At 45.0% G+C, this 25,993-nt stretch overlaps 1 protein-coding gene across 3 annotated transcripts in view; it reads left to right on the top strand.

Moving 5' to 3' along the window:
* unc5b (unc-5 netrin receptor B) overlaps positions 1 to 25,993 on the top strand; it is a 261,400-nt gene that overhangs the window by 208,693 nt on the left and 26,714 nt on the right. For all 3 annotated transcript variants that reach the window (XM_048563554.2, XM_048563553.2, XM_059640249.1), the window contains 3 exons: positions 3,325 to 3,519; positions 13,014 to 13,382; positions 25,050 to 25,137. In XM_048563554.2, the coding sequence (XP_048419511.1) occupies positions 3,325 to 3,519; positions 13,014 to 13,382; positions 25,050 to 25,137 (652 nt within the window). The remainder of the gene's footprint in view (positions 1 to 3,324; positions 3,520 to 13,013; positions 13,383 to 25,049; positions 25,138 to 25,993) is intronic.

The following is a 25,993-nucleotide window of genomic DNA, read 5'->3' as shown; positions in this document are numbered from 1 at the left end:
ATTCCTGAATTGAAGAGAATTTATCATTTGATAGCTCTGAAGCAAAAAGTCAAAACTTTAAAGAGATTTGTGGATTGTCTGCTGTTTTCAGGGAAAGCAACACATTTTGGGAGAAGTGTCCGCTAATAAAACCTTTGAAGTGAGATGAGTGGATTTTACACACCTTAACTTGTGGATGCACAGATTTAGGAAAGCCTTATGCTGTTCATCCTCTAGCAGCACCCTCTGGTTTCAAGATGCTGTGTGTTATTGCAGACCGTGGGATAGCAGTTATTGAAGGGGCTAGCAGCAGGAAGCCACTCGCTCTCAGTTGGGAAGAGAACGATCTGAAAGCAAACCCAGCTAAATGCTCAAAGTGAAATAGTTTGTAAACCTGGGGCAGCTTCAAATATCAGGATTCCTACCTGTTTCAGATCTGAATGTGAGATCTGGCCAGATGGTCTTTCTTCCTTTTGTCAGCAATTTGAGCTTGTCAACAGGGATCGAAGAAACCAAGAGATGTCAACCCATTCTATCTTCTGCATTTGTACCCTTTGACTCTTGGGAAATTGTTATTCTATTTTTGACATTTTTTTCACACCCATGGTGTCTGTGCAGAGCTGTGAATGTAGTTTAATTCTGAATGTTAGCTTAGTTGTTAAACCATTCTTCTCCGCTCAGTTAAAGAATAAGTCTTGCTCGTAATAGATGAGTTATTCCGAGTTAATTAAAGAAGCCTGATGGGCAATTATTCTGGCAGTAGGACAAAAGAGAGATAGATTGACCATATTGGTGATAAAACAAGAGATTTATACTTTTTGTACGCCTTGTGGAGTAGTAGGGCTTGATGCGCTCCTCCCACCAGAGTCATACAGAAAATTGAAATGTTTAATGACAGAAAAGGTAGTAGCAATCACTTGTGGGACCTAGCTTGAGTGTATGTTCAGGAATTTGGATTTCTCACTGTGACAGTATAGAGAATGACGATTGTATTTGTTTTATTACATGGTGTCCCTCTGCACAGAATGGTTATTGCTTATGCACTAAAATAAGATCCAGTGGAAACAATGACTGAAAAGAAATATTGCCTGCAGTTCTTTCATCTCTCCAATCGATGTGATTTTGTTTACCCATCTATATGCAGTTTTGCACACCACACTTGAGAAAATCCAAGCTTCTCCAGGCTGATACTGGGCTCCCAGAGCTAGGAGGAATTAGAGTCATAAAGTTGTACAACTCAGAAACAGACCCTTTGGTCCAACTCATCCATTCCAACCAGATACTCTAAATTAATCTCATCCTATTTGCCAGCATTTGGCTCACATCCTTCTCAGTCCGTCCTATGCGTACACCCATCCAGATGCCTTTTAAATGTTGTAATTGTACCAGCCTCCACCACTTCCTCTGGCAGCTCATTCCATACATGCACCACCCTCTGTGTGAAAAAGGAGTCCTTTCTTTTCCTTTACTCATTCATGGGATGACAGCATCACTGGCCAGGCCAGCATTTATTACCCAGAGGGCAGTTATGAGTCAACCACATTGCTGTGGGTCTGGAGGTACATGTAGGCCAGACCAGGTAAGGATGGCAGCTTCCTTCCCCAAAAGCCATAGTGAACCAGATGGGTATTTTTTCCCCCTGACAATCAGCAATGAATTTGTGATCGTCATCAGACTCTTAATTATTTATTGAGTTCAAATTCCACCACCTGTGTGGCAGGATTCCAACCCAGGTCACAGGACATTACCTGAGTCTCTGGATTAACAATCCAGCAATAATACCACTAGGCCATTGCCTCAAGTCTCTTTTAAATCTTTCTCCTGTCACCTTAGACCTATGCCCTCTAGTTTTGGACTCCCCTACCCTGGGGGGGGGAAAGATTATTCACCCTATCCATGCCCCTCAGGATTTTATAAGCTTCTATAAGGTCACCCCTCAGCCTCAGATGCTCCAGTAAAATAGCCCCAGCCTATTCAGCCTTTCTCTATAGCTCAAACCCTCCAAGCCCAGCAATGTCCTCGTAAATCTGTTCTGAACCCTTTCCAATAGCAGGATCAAATAGATGAGATACATATTCCCTGAAATATAGAAAGTTGTGATTTTTAAGTGGCTGTTCAATCGTATAGAAATTGAATACTGCTGAAAAATGACATTTAAAAAAAAATTGTCTTGCACTTATCAGGACAATTTGTAACAATATCAATTTGAACGGAGCAACTCTGTGGCCCTGTATGAGTTGAAAGCTCACTTGCCAAACAATCAACACTTTCTTCTCACACAATGCACAGTGTTCCCCTCTACGTTGTTACTTCTTACAATCTCCTGGTGAGAGCAGGATGAAAACGTATGCTTTTTTTTCAGTGCTATTGAGGTAGTTAGAATTTTGAAACTGTTTCCATTGGTTGTGGTGGGGTTAGAGATGTCAAGTGCATCACCCAAAAACCAGGTCATTCAAGAAAGGAGTTAGCAAACACTTCATACAAAGGCTGGTCAAAGAATATTTTCCCCCATAACAGTAGGTGTTTGCTCTATTATATCTTGAGATGGATAGATACTTGCTAGCCATAACTGTGATGGGTAATGGAGCAGTTAGATGGGATTAAAATACAGATAAACTATGATCTCATTGAGTTGCGGAACAAACTCAAAGGGGGATGTGACCACAGTGTGGATTTAAGAGGTGTGTTTTGTCCTGGTTTCTTTTCGAGAGAGATGGGGGACATGTGACGAGCAGTCTATGAGAAGATAAACAACCTGTGAAGCCTTGGGTGATTGTTTTAAAAGGTTGGACCAGGAGAAGCACGAGTGGGTGGAGACACTCACAGACCTAGGTATCTGCAGGTTTTGCTTTAGTTAGTCAGTGGCTGTGAACTGAAAGTGCAGAGGGAAAAGACCCCTCTTTCTCTGGGGAGTTTCTGCAGCTATCTGTTTCTCACTGATAGGATTGCATATGAGACAGTCTGTTTTCTGAATTTGCCTTATCCAAGGGAGTGTTTATGGGATGTTCCTATGTTGGAACAGTTAATTAGTAATAGGTACTGTATCTATCACTTCGTTAAGCTTTACAATAGAATTAAGTCATTCTAAATACTCCTTCCTTTTGTTGTATTTTAACAAGAGTGTTTGAATAAATTGTGTTTTGCCTAACATTGAGTAATTCGAATTGCATCTGGAACACAGCACTTCACATTTACTTTAATATAAGAAAATATGAGCGTCCAGGCTACCTGCTTCACATATTTTGAGGGGTCCTGGTCTTCTTCATAACCAGGATGAATAATCCTCTCCTGTTCCTGTGAATTAAAATGCAGACTTCACTGTTTGATTGTTCTTGAATTTCACAGCAATGGGGAGTACAGGAGACGTTGCCTTATATGCTGGCCTGGTGGTAGCTGTGTTCATCTTCGTGGTTATAATGCTGGTGCTTGGCATCATCGTGTACAGAAGGAGCTGCCGGGATTTTGACACCGACATCACCGATTCCTCTGCTGCACTGACTGGAGGTTTCCAGCCTGTCAACTTCAAGACAGCTCGGCACGGTGAGTAATACAGTGCGCACTAGCCGTCAGCTTATTCTCACTGCCACTCACTGCCACTCTCCGTACTGACCCATCACCACTCTCCCCTCACCCCCATCACCACTCTCCCCACTCCCCCATCACCACTCTCCCCTCACCCCCAGCACCACTCTCCCCAACCCCCATCACCACTCTCCCCTCACCCCCATCACCACTCTCCCCTCACCCCCATCACCACTCTCCCCACTCCCCATCACCACTCTCCCCACTCCCCCATCACCACTCTCCCCTCACCCCCATCACCACTCTCCCCACTCCCCCATCACCACTCTCCCCACTCCCCATCACCACTCTCCCCACTCCCCCATCACCACTCTCCCCTCACCCCCATCACCACTCTCCCCTCACCCCCATCACCACTCTCCCCAACCCCCATCACCACTCTCCCCTCACCCACATCACCACTCTCCCCTCACCCCCATCACCACTCTCCCTACACCCCATCACCACTCTCCCCACACCCCATCACCACTCTCCCCACACCCCATCACCACTCACCCTACACCCCATCACAACTCTCCCCAACCTCCATCACCACTAGCCCCACTCCCCCATCGCCACTCTCCCCACCCACCATCATCACAGTCCCCATACCCCAGCATCAAGTTCTCTACCCCCCATCCCCACTCCTAACCTCCACCCCATCACCACTCTCCCCACCCCCCCATCATCACAGTCCACATACCCCCATCATGAAGTTCTCCACCCCCCATCACCACTCCCAACCTCCACGCCATCACCACTCTCCCTAAGCCCCATCTCTACTCTCCTCAACCCCAATTACCACTCTCCCTATCCCCACTGCCATCTCCCCACCCCCTCATTGCCACTCCCAACACCCACTCCATCGCTATTCTCCCTACCCCCCCATCGCCACTCTCTCCATCCCTTCACTGCTACTTTCCCTAAATCCACTCCATCACAAAATTCCCCACTCTCCCCACCACCACATACTCCAACGCCCATCACCACACCATACCCCCACCCCATCGCCACTCTCCCGACGGTGATCACCAGACTCTACACCCTTCTACCGCTACTATCCTCAACCCCTCATCACCACTGTCTCCACCCCTCCATTACCACTCTCCCTACCCCCACCCCAATGCCAAACTCCCCATCTCCCATCATCACTCTCCCCACCCCAACTCTCCTCAAATCCCATCGTCACTCTCTCCTCCCATTACCACTCACCCTATTTCTCCATCATCGTTCTCCCCTTCCCCCATCACACCCTCTCTACTCCCACATTGCCACTCTCCCCATCCCCAATCACTGCTCTCTACACCTCTCTCCCACCACTCTCCCTATCCACCCCATTGCCACTCTCCCCACCCCTCCATCTCAACTCTCTCCATGTCCAGTCACCAGTCTTCCCACCCCCATCACCACTCCCCCACCCCTCACCCTGACTCTGCCCATCTTCCCATCACCACTCCCCCATCCCTCACCCTGACTCTGCCCATCTTCCCATCACCACTCCCCTACCCCTCACCCTGACTCTGCCCATCTTCCCATCACCACTCCCCAACCCCTCACCCTGACTCTGTCCATCTTCCCATCACCATTCCCCAACCCCTCACTCTGACTCTGCCCATCTTCCCAATGCCACTCCCCAACATGCTAACTCAGGGCTAAAAGGTGGAATGATTTGGAAAGAAAAGGGGGTCAGACTTTCATTTGTGTGGCCCCATTCAACCAAATTAGCACCACCATCCACCGTGCTTCCTGGCCAATGAAAAGCAAGGCAACTTCAGCATTTCCATTGTGGGCACTCAGGAGCCCATAAACCACAACGTGGCAGCAATCAAACAGTCTGTTCCTCATCATGGTGGTTGAGGAGAGTGGAGGTGGAGAGTGGCGACGGGGGAATGAGGAGAGTGATGATAGTGGGATTGATACAGCCCAGAACAGAAGGGAGAGCCTTTCAAAATGAAATGGACTCAAACCCCTGTGTTTGTTATATTTTTATTAACCTACCTTTCAAATCAACCTATTCACAGATGATATATTTACACACCTCTGGAGCAGATGGCACTCAGGCCTCTTGGCCCAGTGGTAGAGACTTTACCATTGTGCTGCAAAAGCGCCCCTGCATTCATTTCTCAGTAAATGGTCAGAGCCAGGCTGGACAGTAGAAGGCAGAATATTGCTTTCAACCAGTTTAAAGAGAATGACAACCATTCCTGAGGCTTACTGACTGAGCCAGAACTCACCCCGTGGCAGCTCTGTTTTGGATGAGATGCTGATAGAAATGCACTTTCGCTTAGTTGCCAAAATCTCTACCAGTTATCAAACCAATTAATTTTTGTAATGACCCAGAGCAAAAGCAGGAAGAGAGGAATGCTTGATATTTGGCAGCGTAGCTGTTGGACTGGCATTGTATTGATATGGTTTACTACAATAATTTGGACAGGATTGATAGAGAGCACATCACTGACAGACACCAGTAGTTGGAACAGGAGCTAAACTCCTCCATTAATCAGGGAACAACCAAATTGAGTTGTCAGGCTTAGCTTGCTTGCTTGAATGGCCTTGTTTTGGTTGCTAAATGAAATAAAGTTTTAAGTAATTGTTTCAGGATTTGATTATCTGTGAGATTTCTCAACAAATAGCCCATTTAAAGGTAGCTTGTGGTAATTGACACACAATGGCAGCCTCAACAAATACAGCCCAGAAAGGCCATTCAGCCCCCGTGGCTATGCTATAAAATAGTTACATAAAACCAAACCAGGAGTCAGTTATTCATGCCTGCGGTGTTTCTTCATTAAGATCATGACTGATCTGGCTGTGGCATCAACTCCGCTGTCCTGCCTAGCTCTCCCCAACACCTTTGTTAGCTGATTATTCATGCACCTTAAAAAATGTTAATAAAATTGCCTCCACCATTCCCTGGAGAACACAGTTCCAAATGCTGGCTACAATATAGGTGTGGTATTGCAAGTGCAGGAGATCTGAAAGAAAATCAGAGAATTTTGGAGAACTCAACACCATCTGGAAGCATCCATGGAGAGAGAAACCGAGTTCATGTTTCGAGTCTGGTATGACAGTTCTTCCTCAGAACCGAACTTTGGTTTCTCCAGCACTTGCTGTTTTTATTGCAAAGACTCATGACCCTCAGAGAGAGAGAGAGAGATAAAATTCTCTTCACTTCCATTGTAAATAGAGAGAGCCTTATGTTTAAACTGTGGTCACTAGTTCACTGTTCTTGTCCCATGGCCATTCAGATATTTCTTCATCAAGTATTTACCCAATTTCTTTGAAAAATGTTCTGGGGACCTGGGTTCGAGTCCTGTCATGGCAGATGCTAGAATTTGAATTCAATAAATATCTCAAGCTAAGAGTCTAATGACAACCATGAATCCATTGTCGATTGTTTAGAAAAACCCAACTGGTTCACTAATGTCCTTTAGGGAAGGAAACTGTCACCCTTACCTGGTCTGGTCTCTATGTGACTCCAGACCGACAGCAATATGGTTGACTCTTAGCTGCTGTCTGGGCAATTAGGGATGGACAATGAATGCTGCCTGGCCAGAGGCGCCTTCATCCCATGAATGAATAAAGGGGACATAAAGATAGTAGAATAAATATGTAAACAACAGTCAGATCCTCTTTTCTCTGGGTACAATTTACACTGAACTGTATTGTACCTCTTGTTACATTGAGGTCTGTTTGTATTCAAAGGTTTGGTCAGAACACCTTGGTTCAACACACCCCATGCATTGATAGGCTGATTTATTGATTGTCACGTGTATCCTGTTACAAAATACACTGAAAAGTATTGTATAGTAATGCCACTCTCCAGGACCATCTTAAAGCACAGATAAATAAACCAAAACATAGAATATGAAGACAGGAAAATGAACGAAGTGTCCAACTCTACAGTCCTTCTTGTTAAGTGCTCTACGTTGGGGGAGTGGTGACCAGGCATGAATCAACATTACCACACCACCGCTGATGGGATGAAAGTTGACACTCTTCGATGCCATTGGTCAAGCCCTCGTGATCAAGCAGATGTAGGAAGGTTCAAGAATCTTGGACCCTAAACATGGGTCATCTTTATGAGACTCTACTCTTATCTTCCTGTGCTTTGTCTATAAGAATTGCGTGGAACTGCTCCCCAACCTTATCCCCACCAAGGGAAGGGTAGCACAGGCAAATGCCCCCTTAGCGAGGCTGGATCTTGAGCTAGTCAGTCAGCACCTGTCCAGTATGATGGCTTTCCTAGGAGTGTACAGTCAAGGTAACACTACTTCAGGTGAAGGGAGTTTCTTTCCTTTATGCATTCAAGGCCTGAGGAAGTCACTGGCCAGTCCAGCATTTATTGCCCATCCCTAATTGCCCAGAGGGCAGTTAAGGGTAAACTACAGGACTGGTCTCAAGCAGCACATTGGACCAAAGTGTCTGTTCTGTGCTGTGTGTCTCTATGTGTCACAAGAAGGCCAGACAAGGATGGCAGTTTCCTTTCCTGAAGAGAATTAGTGAGGCAGATGGGTGTTCCCCAACCTCCCCCCCCCCATAAGTGTTTTATGGTTATCATTAGGCTCTTATTTCCAGATTTTTTGAATTGAATTCAAATTATACTATCTGCTGTAGCAGGATTTGAACCTGGGTCCCCTGAACATTACCCAGGTCTCTGGATTAACAGTTCATCAATAATGTCATTAGGCCATCACCTCCCCTAAAGTTCTGATCATGACAGTGCACTTTCCAAAAACTTGGAGGTGATGAGGAGAAAGTAAATGCAGCTAGCTGCCAGCTTTGGAGGACTTTAGTCCATGGAAAGATTGCAGAATAGTAGAGCAGGTTAATCATAGAATCCCTACAGTGTGGAAGCCGTCCTTTCAGCCCAGCAAGCCCACAGCCTGCCTCTGAAGAGCATCCCACCCAGACCCCTTATCTCCCATGTCTAACCCACATAACCTAAACATCTCTGGACACTATTAGCAATTTAGAATTGCCAGTCCACCTCACCTGCACATCTTTGGACTGTGGGAGGAAACTGGAGTACCCAGGGGAAACCCCACACAGACATGGGGAGAATGTGCAAACTCCACACAGACAGTTGCCCAGGGGTGGAATTGAACCTGGGATCCTTGCACTGTGAGGGAGTAGTGCTAACCACTGAGCCATCTGTATCACCTAATCAGGGAGAGAAGGAAAGTTCTTGCATTTCTATAGCCTCTTTCACATATCAACACACCCCAAAGCATCTTACATCCAATTAAGTGCAACCACACTTGTAAAGCAAGCGATATAGCAGCCAATTGGCACAGGAGGATCCCACAAACAGCAATGTAATAATAACTAGATGATCTATTTTAATTTTTTGAGGAATAGAGATGTATTTGTATTCAGAGACAGGTGTGTTGACCTCTGAGCCATGGCAACATAAAAAAAAAACTAAGTTGATGTTTTATAAATTACTGGGGAGTCATTGGCCTTGTGGTGTTATCGCTGGGCTGTTTATCCAGAGATCCAAGCAATAGTCATGGAGCCTGGGTTCAAATCTTGCCACAGCAGATGGTGGAATTTGAATTCAACAAAATATCTGGAATTAAGAATCTTATGATGACCATGAAGCCATTGCAGATTGTTGAGGGAAAAACCCATCTGGTTCACTAATGCCCTTCCTTTAGGGAAAACTGCTATCCTTACCTGGCCTACATGTGACTCCATACCCACAGCAACGTGTTTGACTCTTAAGTGCCCTCTGGGCAATTAGGGATGGGTAATAAATGCTGGCCTGACTAGCAAGGCCCTTATCTTGTGAATTAATGTATTTTTGAAAAAGCTGTCTCAGTGACTATGCTGCTTCCAACTCTGGAACCACCTTTCAGGGAGGGTGTCACTAAAAAAGCAAGTGTACTGAATAACCGGAGTTGAAGCAGTGTGGTCCCACAGACTGTACAAGAGCAAATTCAAATATCTGTAGCATTCACCCTCTCTATTAGACGGCACTATACTTCAAGCCCATTGTTTAAACAGGAGGGACTGCCTCCATTGTGTACTTGGTTCTTACAATGTTGCTACTAGCCCAAACACTCCAGTGTTCATTGAGTATGCTGCTTCCTGACACAACTCACAGCTTATTACAGAAACTGCAGGAGACACTCAATAGGCCTGGCAACATCTGTGGGGAGAAAACAGTTAACATTTCAGGTCCTGTGGCCTTTCTTCAGAACTGATGGTAGCTAGGAAAAGTGTAGTATTTATGCAGAAGATAGGGAGGGGAGAGGAGTAAACATTGGATGGAGATGGAGCCCAACAAGAGAGAATAAGAGTGGGCAGACAAGGGAATGGGTAAAGGTCAAGCTGGGAGAATGAATAGCTGCTACTGGGGGTTATTTTGACTGACATTGAGTTATTTGTGATCGCAGCCCATGTGGTGACAAGGTCTGGTGTGTGGTGGTTGGAGTAAGGTGCCTCAAGCTCTAAAATTGTTAAACTCAATACTGAGTCCAGAAGGGTGCGGAGTTCCTGAGCAGAAAATGAGGTGCTGTTCTTCCAGTTTGCACTGAGCTTCGCTGGAACACTGCAGCAAGCCTGAGACAGAGATGTTGGTCAGGGAACAGGGTGGTGTGTTAAAGTGGCAACTGGACACTCAGGGTCATTGTTACAGATAGAACACTGGAATTCTACAAGGGATCATCCAGACGCAAGATGTGAAGTACAGTTAAGGAAAACAGTGAATAGTGTAGGCTGTCTCCTTAAAAGGATATCTCAAAGATGACAGTATCCCCTTAGTCAGTGGGCAGTGAGGTGATAACACCCCATAAAGCGAGTTTCCAAAATCCATAATCAAAGATGTTTACCAGACTGTGCCTGGCCTGGCCAGCACCTCTGCTCCATTTTGTGCTTTGTCTCTTCTCTAACTGCCTGAATTGGAATGGCAGAGCTTAGCGTTGAGGCTGTAAAGAGCGAGCTTGCACGGGTTACTGTTTTAGAACTGTTTTTAGGAATTTCTAATGCAGGTGCATCGTTCAGTGGTCAGATAGCCAACTATTTGGTCATGCAGGCTGTGGTGAGCATCATAGCCCCTTAGCTTAATGAGAGCTTGGTACGCACGCTGTTTAAGATAGGAAGCAGAGACGGTTACCCTCTAGCTCATGTTTCCAATGGAGGTTTCAGGACTCAGTTTGCTATCAGGTCCTTGTCCCCCACTCATGGCCGATTTTCCTTACTGCTTCATACTCCGCTGGAAGCTGAACAAAGATCATGGAAAGACAGAAGAAAGCTGTTCTGACCATCAAAGCTTGGGCTGGCACTTTGAAAATCAAATTGAATTTATCCCACTCTTTCTCCAAAGTGCTGCAAACATTTCCTTTTCAAGCACAAATCCACTTCTCTTTTGACATGTCGATTTCACCTCCATCATTCTTTTAGACAGTGGATCCCACATTGTAACATTGGGCAGTACAGTGGCTCGGTGGTTAGCACTGCAGCCTCACAGCGCCAGGGACCTGGGTTTGATTCCAGCCTCAAGCGACTGTCTGTGTGGAGTTTGTACATTCTCTCCGTGTCTGTGTGGGTTTCCTCCGGGTGCTCCGGTTCCCAGAGATGTGCAGGTTGGGGTGGATGGGCCAAATTGCCCATAGTATTCAGGGATTTGTAGGTGAGATGGGTTATAGGGGGATGGGTCGGGGAGGGTGTGGTGGTGCTGTGATGGTCAGTGTGGACTTGTTGGGCCAAAGAGCCTGTTTCCTCAATGTAGGGATTCTATGTAACAACTTATTATGATAAAACATTTCACCTTAATCTCCCCCCAGTTCAGTTCTCAATAATCTCAAGTCTTTGTCCTCTGGTGACCAATTTTCCCACTAGCGGAAACAATTTCACTTGATTGGCTCCGTTAAAACACCCCTGACTCTGAACTCCTGTGGTTTATTTACTTAAAATGTCATCTACTCTAAGGAGAATACAGTCAGTTTCTCTGGCCTCTCTGAACAATTGAAGCTTCCCAGTTCTTTGTAGCATTCCACTGCTCTCCTCTGTACCCAATCAATCTTCCCGATGTCTGGTGCAGAATTGCACATCATTCTCCAACTGAGCCCTAACCAATGGTTCAGAAAAGGTTTGCTTTCACTTTGCAACATGAAGGTGGAAGATCCAGGGGAGCAGCAGGTGAAGTAAAAAAAAGGGGAGCAGCAGGTGATGTAAACCAAAAAGTGAAAACTCCACACCAGGGAAAGTGGGTTGAGAGGAGAGAGTATTTGTAGAATCTTTCCAGATGATGGGAAAGATGGCGATGTCACGCTTTAAGGTCATTGGACAAGATGCTGCCTCTAGTTTTGTAACCTTCGTCTCTCTGGCTGTACATGGGAAAGCTGTTAGGTGACAAGTATTTGAGACATAAAGAAGCATTTACTCACCTCCATGTAACTGTTCTGATATTTTTGAGACCAATAGGTGCTGCCTTTCACAGAAAGATTTAGAATCTCTGGCAAAGAGTGCAGTAGGTGGGAGGAATCACAGAGACTGAGCTAAAACCAGTTAGTGAGGGCTGACCTTCCTTGCCAGACTGAGAATCACAACAATACTTTCAGCATCTTTTGTCTTCTCGAGAAAATAACAAACTTTGTGCAATTTCCAGACCGGGAAGGCAGTAAGAGATATGGACCAAAGGCAGGTCTATGTGTTATTGTGGCACAGTGCTAATGTCCCTACTCCTGGATCATGAGGACTGGGCTCCAGTCCCATCTGCTCCAGAGGTATGTAATGACATCTCTGAACAGATTAATTAAAACTAAGTTAAATAAAAGCGAACATATGGAGTTAGACCACCAATCATCCATGGTCTCAATGAATGACAGAACAGGCTGAAGAGGCTGAATGGCCTAAACTTGCTCCTAAGTAAAAAGCAGGACCATGTCCAAAATTGTAAAAATCTGTGCCTTTACACCATTTGGATCATGGTACTGAAATCAACATGGATTTTTTTCACTTTGGGGAGAGAGAATCCAAAATAAAGTGCCATCAAATTGTGATAAATCCAACATGGAATTAGGGACAACACACACACACACACACACACACACAGACAGACACACACACACACACAGACACACACACACACACACACAGACACACACAGACACACACACACACACACACAGACACACACACACACACACACACACACACACACACACACACACACACACACACACACACACACACCAGGCGCGTTAAGAATGGAATGCTGGATTTCTTTTGTCAAAAATAACAACAATCAAAAATAGCATTGTCAAATAACTAACAATGTCATTGAATTGAGGAGGAAGTTAGATTAATCCCTGAGGCAGTCAGGGATAGGTGGATATGTCAAGGGAATGAGGTAAAGAGAAAGGAGAGGTTGTTAATTTAGAGCAGAGAGGCTGATATAAGACCTGCAGGACTGATCCATGCTGTGAACTCAAAGCTAATCTTGTTGTATTTCTGCTTCTTTGTCCCAGATAACTCCCAGTTGTTGAACTCGTCAATACAGCCGGACCTGACAGCCAGTGCTGGCTCATACCGGGGGCCCATGTACACTCTCCAGGACACAGCAGACAAGATTCCCATGACAAACTCCCCACTCTTGGACCCCTTGCCCAGCCTGAAAATCAAAGTATACAACTCCTCGACGACTACGTCCATGTTGGTGGGTGAGATGGACTCGGGCATATACCCGGGGGGCAACAGCAGTGATAGCAACGTTACCATGAACATGAGGAACAAAGCCCTCAGCTCCCAGCACTTGGGCACCATGCCCAGAGAGCCTGGGTACAGTGCCAGTGGAACCTTTGGCTGTTTGGGTGGACGACTGACAGTGCCCAACTCAGGTTTGTGTCTTGGTCTCGCATTCAGGGTGGGTAAGGGCTGAACCAACAAATGTCATTGATATCGGAGATAGCAAGAACGGCAGATGCTGGAGTCAGAGACAACACAGAGTGGAGCTGGAGGAACACAGCAGGTCAGGCAGCATCAGAGGAGCAGGAACGCTGACGTTTCGGGTCAGGATCCTTCTTCAGAAATCTGAAATGTCATTGATATGCAGCCTTTCCAAACAGTGAAAGATCCAAAGGAAACTTTCTGGAATGGGGAGACAATGGTATGTCCCTGGACTCTGGACAATCCATTGTTTATTGTCAGAAAAACCCATCTGGCTCCCCAACGTCCTTTAAGGAAGGAAACTACTGCCCTTACCTACATGTGAGTCCAGAGCAATGTGGTTGACCCTTAACTGCCCCTTGGGCAATTAAGGATCAGCAATAAAAGCCGGAACAGCTAGTGACACCCTCATCCTGTGAGTGAATTTAAAGAAACTAATAATTCAGAGCACCAAATTAACATTCTGGAGCATCCAAGATAACAAAGTGTGGAGCTGGATGAACACAGCAGGCAGATGCTGCTTGGCCTGCTGCGTTCATCCAGCTCCACACTTTGTTATCTTGGATTCTCCAGCACCTGCAGTTCCCATTATCTCTGATCACAATTTTAACATTCTGGAGCCATGAGTTTGGATCCCACCATAGTGATTTCTATATAAGAAACCTAAATGCTGGCCAATGTAATTACTGTCAATGATCATAAAAACCCCAGTCTCGTTCAGTGATGTCCTTTAGGGAAGTGAATCTGCCATCCTTACCTGGCCTGGCTTACATGTGACTCCACAGCAATGTGGTTGATTCTTTCTTACCTTCTGTGTAACTAGGTGATGGGCAATAAATGCTGGACCAGGCAGTAGTGCCCACATCCCATGAATGAATGACAGTAAAGGACTTCATTTGGCCAAGCCATTGTCAGTATGACTCACCAAACCCTTAGATCAATGATAATAGAGATAACAAGGTGTAGAGTTAGATGAAAGCAGCAGGCCAAGCAGCATCAGAGGAGCAGGAAAGCTGACGTTTCGGGTCGAGACCCTGAGGCAGGCTTTAAGGAATAGCTCTAAGGACAAGAGGAAAGCAGCTGCAGAGCTTTAGGGCGAGGTCTGCCATCAGTGGAATTACAGAAGCCAAGAGATGCCGAAAAGATTAGACCATAGAAGACCATAGAAATCCTGAAGGCTCTGAGAAAGTGGCAGAATTAGGGATGAAAAGGATTGGGTGACTGAAGGGTTTGAAAAAGAGAACTTTAATGTTGAGATATTGCCAGAGTGGGAGACAAGGATAGGTCACATTCTACAGCGGAAGACTTGTACAGTTTAGGACATAGACTACTGAGAACTTAGCCACCAATGGCAACCTTAATGTGTGTACCACTGCTCTGTCTGAGCTCCACATTCCAACTGTAATGTAACAGGGGGCATGACAGAGTCAGGAATGAATATCTACCAGTGACAAAAGAAGAGCAATTCTAATCAGGGCTCCAGTTCTTGAAGGGGAGGGGTGTCATTATGGAAAGTGATTGGGCAAACCAATGATGGATCAGTTGGTTGGTCAGCTGAAATAAAGCAAAGGCTTGCCAGAAATCTGAAAAGAAACCAGAAATGTTGGAGAAACTCAGCATCTGTGGGGAGGAAGCAGAGTTAACATTTCAGGTCTAGTGACCCTTTCTCAGAACTCATTCACCAGCGATTTCTGTTTTTCTTTTGGCTAGATGGCTGGATTGCAATACAGTGTGAAGCAGTGGTTCAGTGGTTAGCACTGCAGCCTCACAGTACCAGGAACCTGGGTTTGATTCCAGGGCGACTGTCTGTATGGAGCTTGCACATTCTTCCCGTGTCTGCATGGGTTTCCTCCGGGTGCTCCGGTTTCCTCCCACAGTCCAAAGATGTGCAGGCTTGATGGATCGGCCATGTTAAATTGCCCGTAGTGTTCAGGGTGTGTGGGTTATAGGGGAATGGGTCTGGGTGGGATGCTTCCAGGGGCAGTGTGGACTTGTTGGGCCAAAGGGCCTGTTTCTACACTGTAGGGAATCTAATCTATTCTAATAGTGTGGATTCAATTCCCGCACTGTGGAGGTTACCCTGAAGGACTCTCCTTCTCAACCTCCCAATCCCCGACCTGAGGCATGGTGACCCTCAGGCTAAACCACACCCAGTCAGGTATCTCCCAAATGTGAGAGTACCTGGTCTGGTAGGGCAATGGTGACTTTGCTTTTTACCTTTTTATAATTTTCACTGGCACAGAAGCGGCTCAGACGTGACATGGCTGCTGTTTTAAGAATTCTGTTGGGACTAAATAATATCGCCAAGGTGAGCAGCACCTCATTGTCAAGAGTGGACCTGAAAGGTTGTGAGAGACGAGGGATGGATAATGATGTACAAATCCAAAACTCATCTGCGGAACCAATATTTGGGTAATCAAGCAGTAAAACTGTGGAGCATACTGTCCAGGGAGATAGTGGAAGCATCCAGTACTGATCGATTAAAATGCAACTTGCACAGATTTCCCATCGATAGAACCTGTGATTAATTTGCGACATGTTGTGTGGAAAGTGTAGTGAGGAGCAGGTAACTTTGGATCTGTGGATCAGTGACTCTAGAGGAGTGGCTCAGTGGTTAGCACTGCAGCCTCACAGTACCAGGAACCTGGGTTTGATTCCAGGGCGACTGTCTGTGTGGAGCTTGCACATTCTTCCCGTGTCTGCATGGGTTTCCTCTGGGTGCTCCGGAGGGTGTAGTGGGAGTTCACACAATAGCTGTAGTTAGTGGTTGTGTCATGAGCAAACTCGGAACTTGTCCTCAGGTTTCTCCACTTCTCAGGGCTTTCTCATCTCCTGTCTGTCTACTACAGGCTGCTTAACACAGATTGATTTTGATGACGCACTACCAGGGTCCCAGTGCCATCATGTCATGCTGCTAACACACAGTAGACAGCGAATTGGATGAACTGTGACTTTTTTCATCCAATAAAATTCCATTTGGAGCAATTCTCATGCAAATAGAGCAAAATTTTTTTAAAAAATCTGTACAGACACATTCCGTGGAGTTCAGTACAAACACCACTGTTTTTTATATAATAATAAGATAATAAAATGTGAGGCTGGATGAACACAGCAGGCCAAGCAGCATCTCAGGAGCACAAAAGCTGACGTTTCGGGCCTAGACCCTTCATCAGAGAACCTCTCTGATGAAGGGTCTAGGCCCGAAACATCAGCTTTTGTGCTCCTGAGATGCTGCTTGGCCTGCTGTGTTCATCCAGCCTCACATTTTATTATCTTGGAATCTCCAGCATCTGCAGTTCCCATTATCACTGTTTTTTATATACTGTTAATAACTTAAACTTACAGAAGACAAATTTTGAAATTTGCAGAGGACACCAGACTTGTTTAGTGCGGAGTGCAGTGAAAGAAGGCAGTAATCGGCTTTAAAAGGATATAGACAAACTAACAAAATGCACATAAGATTATCAGATAAAATTCAACATGGAAATTCAAGAGGCAATTTTTTTGGTTGTTTGAAAAAGGAGAGAAAACTCAACTTAAATGGTCCAACATCAACAGGACGGAACAACTCTGGGATGTCTCTTCTCAGACTTTTGAAAGTGGCAGAGTAGGTTAACAAAGTAATTGATTAAAACTTACATATGATCAACATAGAGTACGACTGGCAGCACGTCCACCATCGAAGCTCAGTCGCAACAGTGTGTACAATGCACTGCAGAAATTCACCAAGGATTCATAAATAGCTTCTTCCAAACTCACAACCATTTCCATCTAGAAGGACAACATAGATAGGAACAGCACCACCTGTAAGTTCCCCTCCAAGCAGCTCACCATCCTGACTTGGAAATCTATCGCCATTCGGTCAGTGTCACTGGGTCACAATCTTGGAATTCTGTGCCTAAGGCCATAGTGGGTCTACCCACAGCACACAGACTGTGGCAGCTCACCATCACCTTCTCAAGTGCAACAGGAGAAAGGCAGTAAATGCGATGCCCAAATCCCACGGGTGAATAATAAATATGAAAGGCAAGAAATTCTGTTTAAGCTGATACAAAGCTTTGGTTCATTCCAGCTAGATGAGAGTGTCTAATTCTGGGCACTGTGCTTTGAGAAGGATGTGAGCCACTTTAGATAAGGCATTTAGTGCACAATGATTCCAGGGATCAAGGACTGTTGCATAGATAACTTGAGAAGCTGAGGTTGTTCTCTCCAGAGCCAAGAAGGATAAGAGATGATTTAATGGAGTAAATTACGTAGCAAGTTATGAAGCAGAAAAATAACTTGCAAGCCCAATGCAGACTAGCTGTCAGGCAGGGTCGCAGCATTGTGTACACACAACATATGGAGCCAACATATGGAAATTTAAAGCCCTTAAAGGTGAACTCTCTTCAAGACAAGTGTACAAGGGCAAAGGGCATTAGTGAATTTATTAAGTGCACCATTTCTTTGAACATTGTGCATAGCTGCACATAGATGTTACTTTAAAGGAGCCGGCTTGTGTGTGGTGTGCGTAGGAACATTTGGGTTGTTGAATGATCACTGGGCCGTACAGCTCAAAGCAACATTATCATTAATCAGAGGCTGCAGATTTAATTTAAACCAAAATTAAGATAGGGAACACTTCCTTATAATAACAAGAGGTTAGGATCTGGAATGTGCTGCCAGAAAGGGCAGTGGAAACAAGCCAATTAGTAGCTTTCAAAGGGTCTTGGATAATAGATGAGAGAAAAAGAATTGCATGGATATGTGGAGAGAGGAATGGGAGTGGGACTAACTGAATTGTTCTTTTGAAGAGCCAGCACAGACTCAGTGGAGCAAGTGGCCTCCTATTCTCTATGATGCCTATCACAGAATTGTTACTGTGGAAAGCGAGGCCATTTGTTCCTGCACTGTCTGTTCACTCAAACATGGTTACGTGGTGCCAAGTTCTTGCTTTATCTGCATGGCCTTGCACACAATTTCTATCTAAAAAGCCATCCAGTGCCCCTCTTGAATGCCTCGACTGAACCTGCCTCCACTACATTTTCAGGCAGTGCATTCCAGATCCGAACCACTCACTGAGTGAATTGTGTTTTTTCTCACGTCACTGTTGTTTCTTTGGTACATGACTACACGTCCATGTGGCTGTTCCCCACTTCACCTGCAACTTGCTGATGGATTCCTGGCAGCATTTTTGATCGAGGCACTTAGATGGCATCAGATTCAAGACTGAAAGCTTTATGAATGTCATCTAGAGAGGATATTGCAGCCTGGGAACCAGTCCAGGATATTGTTTTTTTTTCCCCGCATTGTTTGATATTTCTGAACGTTCCTGTTGAGTTTCGGAGCAGGGACAGTGGAGAGGAAGTTTGAGTTAGGTTTGTGGCCGTGGCATCTGAATGTGCTGCACCGGTGTTCCCATACCCCATTTGCTGTGTTCATGTTGTTGTGGTTGTGATTATTTCTGCTTGTACCGAGGTCTTCACCCAATGTAGAGACATCCCAACTCCCAATATGTCCAAGAAACAATCCAAATTTGCTTTTGCATCCCTGTGTTTGAGCATCTAGGAGTGGTTTCAGGGTTTAGTGTTCGTTGGGTACAGACTCAAACCAGGCCTCAAACATTAGACAGCTCAACACCCTGCTCCCCATCCAGGGTGAAACTTACTTTAAAGCCTCAAGGCTGGGGACCGATGGGGAAAATATCAGCCGTGATCTGAATCTTTGGCTGGAAGTATATCTGTGGAGCTGAATCGAGGACTGCATGGACGCATTTTCAGAGATAGTAGGAACTGCAGATGCTGGAGAATCCGAGATAACAAGATGTAGAGTCGGATGAACACAGCAGGCCGAGCAGCATCAGAAGAGCAGGAAGGCTGACATTTCTGGCCTAGACCCTTCTTCAGAAATGGGGGAGGGGAAGTAGGTTCTCAAAAATAGATAGGGAGAAAGGGCGAGTTTCAGAACTTCCTTCCCCTCCCCCATTTCTGAAGAAGGGTCTAGGCCCGAAATGTCAGCTTTCCTGCTCCTAAGATGCAGTTTGGCCTGCTGTGTTCATCCAGCTTCACACCTTGTTATCTTGGATGCATTTTCATGTTGGTGATGGTTTTTAATGTGTCGACATTAAATTTCTTTTTGAACTTCAAATAAATGTACTGATACTGAGAGCTGGGCTGAGAAATGGCAGATAGAGCTCAACCTGGATAAATGCGAAGTGATGCATTTTGGAAGGTCGAACTTAAATGCTGAATATAGGATTAAAGGCAGGGTTCTCGGCAGTGTGGAGGAACAGTGGGATCTTGGTGTTCAAGTGCATAGCTCCCTCAAAGTTGCCACCCAGGTGGATAAGGTTATTAAGAAAGCATATGGTGTTTTGGCTTTCATTAACGGGGGGATTGAGTTTAAGAGCTGCGAGATTATGCTGCAGCTCTACAAAACCCTGGTGAGACCACACTTGGAATATTGTGTCCAGTTCTGGTCGCCCTATTATAGGAAAGATTTGGAGGCTTTGGAGAGGGTGCAAAGGAGGTTTACCAGGATGCTGCCTGGACTGGAGGGCTTGTCTTACGAGGAGAGGTTGACTGAGCTCGGACTTTTCTCTCTGGAGAGAAGGAGGAAGAGAGGTGACCTGATCGAGGTGTACAAGGCAATGAGAGGCATGGATAGAGTCGATAGCCAGAGACTTTTCCCCAGGGCAGGATTGACTGCCACGAGGGGTCATAGTTTTAAGGTGTTAGGAGGAAGATATAGAGGAGATGTCAGAGGGAGGTTCTTCACCCAGAGAGTTGTGAGCACATGGAATAGTTTACCAGTGGTAGTCGTGGAAGCGGAGTCATTAGTGACATTTAAGCGACTGCTGGACATGCACATGGGCAGTAGTGAATTGAGGGGAATGTAGGTTATGTTATTTTATTTTTGGATTAGGAATATTCCACGGCACAACATCATGGGCCGAAGGGCCTGTACTGTGCTGTACTTTTCTATGTTCTATGTTCTGACTCTTGAAAAATATCACAGAGTGGAATATCAAGCAAAGCATATTAACCTACCAATGCACCTTGCACCTTGTCAGAAATCAGCCTGCCCAATTTCATTGAAATCCAGACATGGTTAGCCCAATCTGTGTAGTTTCCTAATCATAAAATTCCTGCTTATAATTTGATTTAGAAACTATCAAATTTGCTTCAATTCAATTACCACTCTGTGACTTCCATTATGCACCTAAAATGATCCTGCAACCCTCAGATGCTTTATAAATATAAGTTGTTGTTGCAGGTTTGGAGATTGTTCCCTTTCCAGGAAGCCCTGTGAATTAGAGATAATAGGAACTGCAGATGCTGGAGAATCCGAGATAACAAGGTGTAGAGCTGGATGAACACAGCAGGCCAAGCAGCATCATAGGAGCAGGAAGGCTGACCCTTCAGGGTCTAGGCCCAAAACATTAGCTTTCCTGCTCCTAAGATGCTGCTTGGCCTGCTGTGTTCATCCAGCTCCACACTTTGTTAGCCCTGTGAATTACTCTGAAATGGTCAGTGATTTATGCCCTGGAATATCAGTTGAAGATTCAGGGACACTAGTGAGGCCTCTTCTGGAGTATTGTGTTCAGTTCTAGCCATCCAGTTCAAAGAAGGATATTATCAAGCTGGAGAGGGTTCAGAAGAGATTTACCAAGATGTTGCTGCATATGGAAGGTTTGAGTTCTATAGAAAGGCTGGATAGGTTGGGCCTTGTTTTACTGGAGCATAGGAGATTGAGAGGCGACCTAGTGGAAGTTTACAAAATAATCAGAGGTATAGATAGAGTTAATGGTAGTTGTCTTTCTCCAGGATGGGGAATTTCAAAAATACAGGACTTATTTTTAAGGTGAGAGGAGAGACAGATTTTAAAAAAAGACATGGGGGGTAAATTGTTTACACATAGGGTGCTTCACGTGTGGAATAAACTTCCTGAGGAAGTGATGGATGTGTGCACAATTACAACATTTAAAAGATATTTGGATAAGTGCATGAACAGGAAATGTTTGGAGGTTCTGGATGTGAGTTTGTTCGCTGAGCTGGAAGGTTCGTTTTCAGACGTTTCATCACCATTCTAGGTAACATCATCAGTGAGCCTCCGATGAAGCGCTGGTGTTATGTCCCACTTTCTGTTTGTCTGGTTAGGTTAGAAAGCGGGACATAACACCAGCGCTTTGTCGGAGGCTCACTGATGATGTTACCTAGAATGGTGACGAAACGTCTGAAAACTAACCTTCCAGCTCAGCGAGCAAACTCACATCCAGAACCTCAACCTGAGCTACAAATCTTCTCAAAACTTGCTAGGTTTGGAGGTATACGGGCCAGGAGCAGGCAGGTGGGGCTAGTTTAGTTTGGGATTATGGTCGACATGGACTGGCTGGTCCAAGGTTCTGTTTCCGTCCTGTATGACTCTATGATCATGCTGGTTGACTCTGCTTTACTCTGGCTTTACTGTCAACGGAGCCTTTAAAGTTTGCACAGACCAGCACAAAGGCATTCACAGTCAGCATGGAGATTTGAACTTACAGCCATCTGCCATCACTCCCTGGGTAGCACTCCTCCCACTCAGCCAGAAGGTGGTGAGTTCAAATCCTAATCCAGAGACATGAGCCCATCACTGAAGCTGACACTCCCAGTGTAGCGCCGGGGGAATGCTGCAGTGTCGAAGGTGCAGATTTCCGAAGGAGGTGTCAAACCAAGGTGCCACCTCCCTCTCTCTGTTGGGTGTAAAAGTTCTGATGGCACCATTTGAAGAAAACTGGTGAACACCTCTCTCCCTCAATGCCTCATCACTGAGCACGTGGTTTGCGCAGTTCTCCCATTCACTTGTAGGAGCTTTCTACATGTAAATTAGGCATCACATTCCCTCTCCACAGTGACTGCACTTCAAACATCTTTAGAATCACAAAGACAGCTATATAAATGCAAGGCCTGCTTTATAGCCTGCCAATTTCACAGTGGTTAAACAGTACCCACCAAGAGATGCTGGAGGCACAGTACTTCCTCTTCAGCCCATAACATTTTAGAATCCAAATGTACACTCTTTCCTGTCCCTTTCTCATGTAAAACTAAACTGATTGATCAGAACTGGTCACCAGTGAATACCATCTCAGTGTTACCATCTGCAAAACATCAACAATTGCAGCTGAATCAGAAACAAAGTCGCTGGAAAAAAGGAAAAAAAAGTTAACGTTTCGAATCTGTTGACCCTTCCTCAGAACAAACCCAAAATGCCACCTCCGTTTATTTCCTTCACAGGTGCTGCCAGACCTACTGAGCTTTTCCAGCAATTCTGTTTTGGTTCCTGATTTACAGCATATGCAGTTCTTTCAGTTTTTATGCAGCTGGGTCAGACCCCTCTCATGCTAAAGCCTTTCTCCCATAGGATAAAGCTGCGAGAGGTTTTCCTACAGCCTGCTCTTCTATGTTAGTGTTGATTCACCTTGTTCTGGGGAATTTTCATCAGTCGTAGTAGCTTTGTGTCTGACAGAAGCAGGTCAGGTGTGTTCGACTGGTCTGTACCTGAGAAAAGGCAGATGAGCTATCAGACCTAACCGCAAGCTCGCTGATAGATCTGGCAGAGCAATGTTCGATGGTAACACGATCTTTTCATTTCAGAAATGTCTGACCTCAGTCATTAGGTAGCCCTGGGTCGCAGGCAGCTGCTGATACAATGAGGAGCACAGACAGAGGAAATACATCAGTTTGATGCAATGTTCAGACTGTAGTAATTGCATCGCCTTCCACTTCCCCGTGTGAATTTCAAACTCCCCCCCTCCTCCCATCATCGGTACAATTACCAGGAAGTTATTTTGTACCTTCTCCCGACTCCCTTCACAAGGAGCAGAGACAACAGTTTGGCTCTGATCCAGCATCAATGATTGAGTTCCCATGTAAAGCAACATTTTTTTTGTTTCGTAGTTCACTATCATTTCCTGTTTTCCACGCTGACTGAGATGTAATCTCTTGCTCCTGTGCTAACATCTTTATATTAAAAAAAATCAAAGCAGGAAATGTCAACAATGATACAATGGCATGAAATTTATATTTATGATAAATGTCACCTGCCAACTGCATTAACTGGAACCCAACCTCCCATTTTAGTTCCACTGTCAACCAGCTTTCATTCCTCTTGGCATTAACAACTTCCAAATGTCAAGATTACTAGAGATTAAGAACACATTCAGCAATTTGCACTTTTTTTAAATAGAAAACTCTGCAGAAAACTGCTGGGATTGCTTAGCAGTAATTGCTCTTAAAGACATTATTGAGCAAACCCGTCAGTGAGTATGATCGAGATATCCAAAGACTCTACCCAGTTATTGCTTTAATATTGCAAATGATTGCATTCAAATGACTGCACCATATCTAATTTATCTGTTTATGTCTACTTCAATTTGTATAAATTCTTGAATCCTGCACTGCATCTATATGCTCATAACTCTGGCAGATAGAATCGAGGAAACTTAAAGCACTTTTATTCCATATTCAGCAATGAGGGGATTTAATTTTAAGGTGAAATGCAGGAGGTTTTGAGGGGACTTGAAAATCTTTTTCACCCAGAGGGTGATGGACAGCTGGAATGCGCTGCCTGGGAGGGTCATTGAGGCAGGAAACTCGAAACCTTTAAACAGTTCTTGGATGAGGATTTGAAATGTCATTGCATTCAAGGCTATGAGCCAAGTGTTGGAGATTTGGCATCGTTTTGTCAGTGCAGACTCAACGGGCCAAAGGGCTTCCTCTCAACCATGTGGTCCCATGGTTTTGAAATGGTGAGAACAAATCTTGCAGTTATGGAGAGGATGTGATGGCCAGAGCGCTTTACATCCGATGAGGTATTTCTTGAAGTGCAAGCACTGCTGTGAGGTAGAGACATGATAGCGTCTTTGCACCCAGCAAACTCCCCATAAACAGCGATCAGACAAGCCACCAGGTTTCCCCTGTAGCATTGGACGCTGAGGGTGACCTTATGGAGGTTAATAAAATCACAAGGTGTGAATAGTTAGATCTTTTCCCATGGTAGGGGAGTCCAAAACTACAGGGCACTGGTTTAAAGTGAGAGGGGAAAGATTGAAAATAGACCTAAGGGGCAACGTTTTCACACTGAGGATGATGCGTGTATGGAATGAGCTGCCAGAAGTTGTGGAGGCTGGTACAGTTACAGCATTGAAAAGGTATCTGGATGGGTATATAAATAGGAGGGGTTTAGAGGGATAGAGACCAAATGCTGACAAATGGGACTAGATTAATCTGGGTCTGCATGGACAAGTTGGACCAAAGGGTCTGTTTCCATGCTGTACATCTCTATGACTCCCTAAATCTGCTTTTGTTATATTGGTTGGAGGAAAGCTACTGGCTAAAAACAACACTGTGGGAACCTTTGCATCCACTTGGGAGGGTCTCGGTTCAACATCTCATCAGAAAGACAGCATCTCTGACAATGAAGCACTCACTCCGTATGCAATCAATGGGTCAGCCTGGGTCATGTGCTCAAATAGGAATCAGACCTACAAGCTCTTGCTCCAAGGACAAGAGTGTCGCCCGTTTATAGAGCACACCAGTGTGTTTTCTAACCTGCATCAACTGATCTTCACTTACCAGTCTTCCCTTTCTTGTTCCAAATAGGTGTCAGCTTATTGGTACCACAGGGAGCAATTCCACAGGGAAAGTTCTATGAAATGTACCTGATAGTAAACAAGAGGGAAAACATGCTGTAAGTACACTATTCCCACGGTGAATCTTTGGCAGTGTCTTCACAGTGACTGTAACCATCCAAAGCAGAAAATTAGCAGCATTGATGTTTGTTTCAATCAGAATATCACAGTAAAGCGCAGTTCAGAACCAAAAGAAAGAATTGGGGAGTTACCTATATAAAAATGGCAAACTTGGGGATTTTCACCCTGAACTGTTATAATCACAATTCAAAACGTTCTCAGTTCTAACAAATCACCTTATGGAATCTTGGCTTTGAACTTCTGTCGGTAACCTGTTTTCAAATTAATTTGTATAAGTACACTGTGCTGAGAAATGATGAACTTCAGGTAAGTGTTGTATATGAGCCTATGTTTTTACAGGGTGGCATGGCAGCTCAGTGGTTAGCGCTACTACCCCACAATGCCATGGACCTGATTTCAATTCCAGCCTCGGGCGAATGTCTGTGTGGAGTTTGTACATTCTCCCTGTGTCTGTGTGGGTTGGCTCCAGGTGCTCTGGTTTCCTCCCACAATCCAAAGATGTGCAGGCTAGGTGGATTGGCCATGCTAAATTGTCCATAGTGTCCAGGGGTGTGTGGGTTATGTGGGTTAGACATGGGAAACACAGAGATAGAGTAGGTGGGATGGTTTTCAGAGTGTTCATGTGGACTTGATGGGTCAATTGTGCTTCTGCACTGAGAGGATTTTCTGATGCACAATTATTACATCGCATAATGCATCATCTAAAAAAAAAGCAAGTTTTGCAGGGGTTAGACAAAATGCATATTTTTCAGAAAGTCTTCTCAAACTGAGCAAGGGAATCTGCATCAATAATTCTCCTGTCGCTGCTTGTAAACATCAGGGAGTTAATCTGCG

Source organism: Stegostoma tigrinum, chromosome 37 (assembly GCF_030684315.1).
Source record: "Stegostoma tigrinum isolate sSteTig4 chromosome 37, sSteTig4.hap1, whole genome shotgun sequence".
Lineage (NCBI taxonomy): Eukaryota > Metazoa > Chordata > Chondrichthyes > Orectolobiformes > Stegostomatidae > Stegostoma > Stegostoma tigrinum.
Note: the sequence above shows the minus strand (reverse complement) of the source record. Positions and strands in the feature narration are given on the sequence as shown.